General features: G+C 41.3%; 1 protein-coding gene across 2 annotated transcripts; it reads left to right on the forward strand.

The window, feature by feature from the left end:
- Positions 1-2,934: 2,934 nt before the first annotated feature.
- LOC112243097 (SLIT and NTRK-like protein 5) lies at positions 2,935-7,652 on the forward strand. Of its 2 annotated transcripts, none has more exons than XM_024410937.1 (2): positions 2,935-3,565; positions 4,058-7,652. In XM_024410937.1, the coding sequence occupies exon 2, from the start codon at positions 4,108-4,110 to the stop codon at positions 6,682-6,684; it is 2,577 nt and encodes an 858-aa protein (XP_024266705.1). In that variant the 5' UTR covers positions 2,935-3,565; positions 4,058-4,107; the 3' UTR covers positions 6,685-7,652. The 2 variants fall into 2 exon arrangements, with proteins under 2 accessions (XP_024266705.1, XP_024266711.1); XM_024410943.1 differs by having other exon boundaries at positions 2,935-3,556.
- The last annotated feature ends 479 nt before the right edge of the window (positions 7,653-8,131 follow it).

Consider the following 8,131-nt stretch of genomic DNA (forward strand, 5'->3'; position numbering starts at 1 on the left):
GGACGGGAGAAACAAGATGGAGTCATGGTCAGATTTGCCAAAAGGAGGGTGGGGAGGGCCTCGTATGCGTCGCGGAAGTTATAGTAGCCGAGGTCGAGTGTGTTACTCGCTCGTGTACTGCAGTCGATATGCTGATAGAATTTAGGTAGCCTTTTTCTCAGATTAGCTTTGTTAAAATCCCCAGCTACAATAAATGCAGGCTCAGGATATATGGTTTCCAGTTTGCTTAACGTCCAGTGAAGTTCCTTGACGGACGTCTTGGTATCCGCTTGCGGGGCGGCTGTGACAATAAACCGAGGAGACTTCCCTTGGGAGATAATACATTTGATTGTGAAGAATTCTAGGTCAGGTGAACAAAATGACTTTAGTTCTTGAAAGTTGTTACAATTACACCTTGAGTCATTAATCATGAAACATACACCCCCACTCTTCTTCTTACCAGAGAGAAGTTTGTTCCTGTCTGCGAAATGCACTGAAAATCCCGTTGGCTGTACAGACTCCGACAGCATGTCCCCAGCTAGCTAGCCATGTCTCTGTGAAACAGAGCATGTTACAATCCCGGATATCTCTTTGGAAAGCAACTCTTGTCCTAATTTCGTCAACTTTGTTAACTAGTGACTGGACATTAGCGAGTAATACACTCGGAAGTGGTGGGTGGTGTGCTGCTTCCCGAAGCCTCACTAGAAGACCGCTCCGGCACCCTCTCTTCAGACGGTGTTGTTTTGGGTCAGCCTCTGTCTGGAATCAGTTCAAATGCCCTGGGAGGTGCAGACAAAGGATCCACTTTTGGAAAGTCGTATTCCTGGTCGTAGTGCTGGTTGTGCTGGTAAGTTGACATCTCTCTGATATCCAATAGTTCTTCCAGGCTGTACACTACCATTCAAAGGTTTGGGGTCACTTAGTAATGTCCTTGTTTTTGAAAGAAAAACACATTTTTTTGTCCATTTAAAAAACATCAAATTGATCAGAAATACAGTGTAGACACTGTTAATGTTGTAAATGACTATTGTAGCTGGAAATGGCAGATTTTTTATGGGTAAAATTATTTTCCAATGATTGCATGTTGGCTAATAGAACGGATGGCAGTGGGAGTACTCGCTCGCCTACAAATTCTCAGAAGGAAGCCCGACCTCCACCTCCTTTTTCCCCATTTTTTCTTCACGCAAATGACGGGGATTTGGGCCTGTTCCCGGGAAAGCAGTATATCCTTCGCGTCGGACTCGTCGGACTTGTTAAAGGAAAAAGCTTCTTCCAGTTCGAGGTGAGTAATCCCTGTTCTGATGTCCAGAAGTAATTTTCTGTCATAAGAGATAGTAGCAGCAACATTATGTACAAAATAAGTTTAAAAAAAATAAGTTACAAACAAAACAACACAGTTGGTTAGGAGCACGTAACGTCATCCTCTCAGGCACCATTTTTGTTCAAAAAATAGTTGTTGGCTTTGATATCTTTATCAAAAATGTTTAATGTGTAAACAGTATGCTGCCTCAGGGAAGATGACTAGGCACATCTAATGTGTGGGGGTACAAATGGATAAACAGACAATGCTGTAAAGGCAGACTTTCAAAACATCCCCCATTTCATTCTGAGCCATTTCTATCAGTTATTTGGCTGGATGCTACAACAGTTGAGTTTGTAGACCTCAATTCTCATCTCTCGGTATATATCCCATGCATGACATGGGTGACATTGTATATTTCATGCACCGGATGGTAATATGAACGTGAAGGAAAGACTGCATAATCTAGTTCACGGCTCAAACTGGATGAATATGGTGAGGAAGGGAAATTGTGACCTTTCATTTAAGGGCATGTTGTCAACAGCAGGGAGTGACACAGTTGGATGCTTTGGACTGTATTAACTAATCAAATCAAATCAAATCAAATTGTATTTGTCACATACACATGGTTAGCAGATGTTAATGCGAGTGTAGCGAAATGCTTGTGCTTCTAGTTCCGACAATGCAGTAATAACCAACAAGTAATCTAACTAACAATTCCAAAACTACTGTCTTATAGACACAAGTGTAAGGGGATAAAGAATATGTACATAAAGATATATGAAAGAGTGATGGTACAGAGCGGCATAGGCAAGATACAGTAGATGGTATCGAATACAGTATATACATATGAGATGAGTATGTAAACAAAGTGGCATAGTTAAAGTGGCTAGTGATACATGTATTACATAAAGATGCAGTAGATGATATAGAGTGATGATATAGAGTACAGTACAGAGTACAGTATATACGTATACATATGAGATGAATAATGTAGGGTATGTAAACATTATATTAAGCTATTTAAACACTGTCCTTGTAATGATAGGCTACATTAACACAACGCAAAGGGCCTAATAATGCTGAGTTGTGAATCACTATATCACATGGCCAACACTTGTTCAAGGTGAGATGCCCAAAATAGCATATGTGAATACATTGCAGTGCCAGTCATACCATTTTTATAGTAGTGGAGCCTGAGGGGGTTATTCTTTCTCACGTTTTGGCATTTTGGTGTGGAGAAGAGGGGTAGGTACCTCAGAGGAATGTACACTATGTGATTATTTTCATGTGAAAAGTTCAATGTAGCCTCATTTTTCAGTGTGCTGATGACATATCGTTACAGCTGCTTCTCCAACAAAGCATGGGCACCGTAAATCGCGGTTTCCCTTGCTAGTCTCATTATTTTGTGAATAAACTAATTGACGGTCCTCAGTTTTAACCGCTCAGGGTGTGAAACATGGTAATACGTTCACTCTTTATCACTCGAGGACACGAAACACTTGCAAGCCAATGAATTACTGATCACGTTTGAACGGTATCCGTAACCATGCAGTGTAACGCCTTTTGGAGGTGTAACTGGGTAAGACGTCCATTTAAATGTATATCTTTGCGTCTGTATTGCATTACGTAAATTACGTGACATTTCACAGACTTTGGTGGGTGAATGGAGGACACTTGCAAAACGTTACAATTCGATGTGCTTATTATCTTTAGGTTTATCGTCATATGGTCGTATCCTATGCCCCTTGATAGTAGCTCATTGAAGGCAGAAAATTGCAGGCTATTTGATAAGAAATGCCAGGGAGGTGTATCTGTGTGCAGTATAAAAGTTGAGCTAGTGACAGGTCGACCGATGATTCCTTTTTATGTTCATGAAAAATGTAGTAGTCAGGGTAACACCCTTACAAACGGCAGTTATTCCAGGTGCGATCAAGGATTTTTACAGGATTCGTGTTTGTATGTGAAAGACCAAGAGAGAGAGAGAGAGAGAGAGAGAGAGCTAGAGGGGGAGGGGGAGAGAGAGAGTGCAATTCATCCAGGGAGACCGATTAAGCAACTTTGTTACCAGGCATAGCTTTGTCCACCCCGGCACAACGCGCAATGAAAAGAGAAAGGCATTTGGCAGTTATGGTTGATCAGCATTTCTTCTTTTTATCCTCTTTGGTGCATTAGTGAGGCAAATGTGTTCATAATAAACAGGCGTCGTAGAACATTAGTAATTCGTACAATGGAGCATACGTTGTCATACCTAACCAGGAACGTTCATATTTACCCGTGAGTGAGGTAAGAATTTCTAAATATGATTGTAGATGTAACATCTATGTAGATGTTTGCATTGCATGCTGATGCTACGTTTATGTGGCAATAGCATCATCTTTTTTCAAATAAGTGTATACATTGTTTTGATTGTGGGTTTTGAACATCAAGGCTATTTGGTTGCATATGACATGTTTTCCTTATTTCCATAATAATAATATGATAATTTAATAGTTAATGTTTTCACACTGGGCTGGAGTATGGACTATTGGTGTGCCCTTGTTCACTATTCATTTACATGATATGGTACTGACTGGTGTTAGTGGAGTTTAATTTAATGTCAAGGTTTTTCATTAAGAATCCTGTTATTTTTCTCCTTCAGTTAGTTTTGGGTCATTCTGTGGCAACCAGAAGTTACCTTTGGGCAGGTGCATTTCCTAATTACAGTCTGTTTGAGGACTCATGAGTATGACGTTAAAGCATGTTTAGTCAGCTGACCTGTTTGTCTTCTTCTTCTAGATTTACTTCGGCAGCACAACAGTGTGAGTTTAGCCGTCAACACAGGGATAATGCATCACTGGATTGCAATCCTGTTGTTGGTGACTACATCAGTGGGCATCGTTGAGATGTTTGACAATTATGGAGAGATATGTCGAAGATTGTGTGCCTGTGAGGAGAAAGAGGGGATACTGACTGTGGGCTGTGAAAGTAGAGGAATAGTCGATCTCTCTGAAGTTAGCCCTGTGTACTTCACAACGTATAATTTACTGCTCACAGGGAACCTTTTGAAGAGGCTCTCCACCAATGACTTTGTTGAATACAATGGGCTTACAATATTGCATCTGGGCAACAATGACATATCCACAGTTGAATCAGGAGCTTTTAATGGACTTCAAGGATTAAAAAGATTACATCTCAACAATAACAAAATGGATGCCTTGACGGAAGATCTTTTCATCGGCCTTGAAAGTCTGGAATATCTTCAGCTAGACTACAATTCCATCGCCCATGTCGAGCCAAAAGCCTTCAGCAAACTGCATCGTCTGGAGGTCCTGATTTTAAATGACAACATCATTTCTACTCTTCCCACTGACATTTTCCAACATGTCCCTTTGACTCACCTTGACCTGAGGGGGAATCAACTGAAACTATTCCCTTATTTGGGTCTTTTGGAACACATGGAAAGCATTATGGAATTACAACTAGAGGAGAACCCATGGAACTGCTCTTGTGAGCTGATTGCACTGAAGGCCTGGCTCGAGAGCATATCCTACACCGCTTTAGTGGGTGATGTGGTCTGTGAGTTTCCATTCCGGCTTCATGGGAGAGATCTTGATGAAGTCTCTAAACAGGAACTGTGCCCCAGGAGAGCTATTGCAGAGTATGAGATGCGTCCCCGGGCACATCAGACCACCGATGCATACTTTAGGACCACACGAGCCTCAGTCACAGCCTCATTCACATCCCGGTCAAGGCCCACCAAGGGACCTCGCCAGTCAGGCAAGTTAAAGTCAAAACCCACATCTCGCATCCCCTCCAATAAACCGCAAAACTATGGTCAAATAGTTTCATATCAAACCAAATCCCCAATGCCTTTGGACTGTCCTACTGCCTGTACTTGCAATCTCCAAATTTCAGACCTTGGTCTGAATGTTAACTGCCAAGAGAGAAAGATTGAGCGAATCTCTGACTTAAATCCCAAACCCTACAATCCCAAAAAGATGTATCTCACAGGGAATTTTATCCCTGTGGTGCGGAGATCAGATTTCGTTGAATTGATTGGATTAGATTTGCTTCACCTTGGCAACAATCGGATCGCTCACATCCATGACAGAGCCTTTGGGGATTTAACACACTTACGCAGGCTGTACTTGAATGGGAATTTGATCGACCGTCTCACAGTCGATATGTTCTATGGATTAGAGAGTCTGCAGTTCCTATATTTAGAATACAATGTCATTAGAGAAATTGTTTCAGACACCTTTCAGCATGTCTCCAACCTTCAGCTGCTCTTCCTAAATAATAACCTCCTGAAGACCTTACCCCGGGGAATCTTTAATGGGTTGACATTGGCCAGACTAAATCTTCGTAGTAATCACCTCCGCAGCCTGCCTGTCAGTGGCGTGTTGGGTCAACTGACATCACTGGTGCAGGTAGACTTGTTCGAGAACCCCTGGGATTGCGGCTGCTCCGTGATGAAGATGAAGATGTGGCTGGAACAGCTCAGCAGCGGCACGGTTGTGGACAATGTCATCTGTGGCTCCCCTAAGAAGCTGTTCGGGGAGGATATGCGATACATTAAGACAACTAATTTCTGCCTAAATAACTCTGATATCCTTGCGTCCATGATCCCACCTTCGGAAGAATCTGTTCCCGGGAGCACCATCACCATAGAAACATCATTAGATTACGACACACAGATCAACAGTGTTCCCCTGTCTGTTACGATCCTTGTCCTGCTCCTGATGTTCATCGTTTCTGTGTTTGTCGCTGCGGGACTGTTTGCGGCTGTGAAGAAGAGACGTCAAAAGACACTAAATGAGCAGAATAACTCCATGAACGCGTGCATTAGTTCGCTGAACATGGAGTACGGTCTTTACAAAAAGGGATCCATTCCAAAAGTCAGAACGTCTGCAGGGCATGTGTACGAGTACATCCCCTCTCCCACTGAACAAACGTGCAAAAACACAGTCTGTAGCCCCACAGTGTATCGGCCAATGGAGAACAAATCAGTAGATGGGTACAGAGACTTTGATCAGTTGAATGTGACGTTTCTGAATAATCACTCGGAAGAAGAGGCGGATAGTAACGCAATAAGCGCTGAATACGGTGTTCGTACTCCACTCAACAAACACTCCCCTTTACAAGACGATGTCCTAGACCCAGACGAGCCGTCACCCTACAGCAATACTTTACCATGCAGGCATACTGCCCATTCATCAAATCAGTATAACGCAGACTTTAATGTCAGACATCAATACATGCACCCAGAAAGAATACAGCAGACAATATTGTATTGCACAGCACCGAGTGCTGTTTATGTTGAACCTAACATAAGTGAGTACTGGGAACTGAAAGCCAAGCTTCATAGTGATCCCGACTACCTTGAAGTTCTTGAGAAACGTACCACGTTCACCCAGTTTTGAATGACTTGATTTTCTTCCTTGACTGGTTGAGTAGTTGCATTGGGGCAAGCTGTGCTCATGTTGGAAAAATGTGTGGATCTATCTTTTGAAACTATACAGACATGCAGAGGCTTCCCTTAACAGCGTAAAGCAATAGGTATTCCGTTAGCTTGTTTATTCTTGATCAATTACAGTCTCGCTTTGAGAAACTTTTATTTTTTTAAAAGTTATCCAATCTCTGTGCCAACAACTATGTAAATATGCAGTTTTACGTATGCTTGTTGCAATTTTAAAATGAGGCTCAACTGGCTTCTGTATGCATCATCATCATCAGCTATATGGCTAAACAATGCTTTTAAAAGATAAATGCATAATCTATACTTCATAAGAGATATTTGGGGTGGTACAGTTTATAATTTTCAATAATTGTCTATTTTTATACAAGTATTTGAGGATGTAATTCTTCTTCTGTTTTTGTTTTTATGACTTTGCACTGATTGACAGGAACAGGTCAACAACGAATATGATGTCACTTTCTGATATATATATATATGTCTACGTAAAAAACCATGGCCTGTATAGCTGTATGTAACTACTGCATTGTGAAGAAGTTATAAGACATTTGCCATTATACCTGCAATATAGCCACTTCTTTTTCCAGTTTGGAGACAATCCTCAATTTCCCTATTTTTTTATTTATTTTTTATCTTTAGAGATATGAAATAAGTATTCACAATAGGGGAGAGTGGGGTAAGTTAAGCCATTTTTTACATTCAGCATCACTCTAACAAAGATATATATATTCAGGATGTTTTGTATCCCTGGAAATAATAAAAATTCATCTAAACATTACAGTTTTGAAAGCATAGCTTGTACAAAAAAAGTGGTCTCTTTTAGCAAAACTTACCCCAAGTATGGGGAAAGTTCAGCCACGGGACAGGATAAATTAAGACGCCTACTGAATTAAATATTGCCACCACCTTTTTAAAGCCATGTCTGTCTTCATTTCCCAAACACAATTCAACACAATCACAATCGCTTTTTGTCTTTTAATTATTTTAAGCTTCATTTAACAACAAACTTAACACCTAAAAAAACGCTTTGTACTTGTTAAAACACTTTTAACATCGGGCAGCCCCTGCTGTTACTTCATGTCCCAGCAATAATGTCTTGCATTATGCCTAGGAAGAAAACACTTTAATTTGCTCAACTTGCCATTGGCTCAACTTACCCCATGGCCATTGGCTCAACTTACCCCATGGCCATTGGCTCAACTTACCCCATGGCCATTGGCTCAACTTACCCCATGGCCATTGGCTCAACTTGGCTCAACCCCATGGCCATTGGCTCAACTTACCCCATGGCCATCGGCTCAACTTACCCCAAGGCAAACATTTTGACTATATTAGCCCACACAGCTACAAGGATGTACTTTCATGCTAGGTTTAGTGTTGTTCACCACTTTTTC

This window comes from Oncorhynchus tshawytscha, linkage group LG03 (assembly GCF_018296145.1).
Source record: "Oncorhynchus tshawytscha isolate Ot180627B linkage group LG03, Otsh_v2.0, whole genome shotgun sequence".
Classification (NCBI taxonomy): Eukaryota; Metazoa; Chordata; class Actinopteri; order Salmoniformes; family Salmonidae; genus Oncorhynchus; species Oncorhynchus tshawytscha.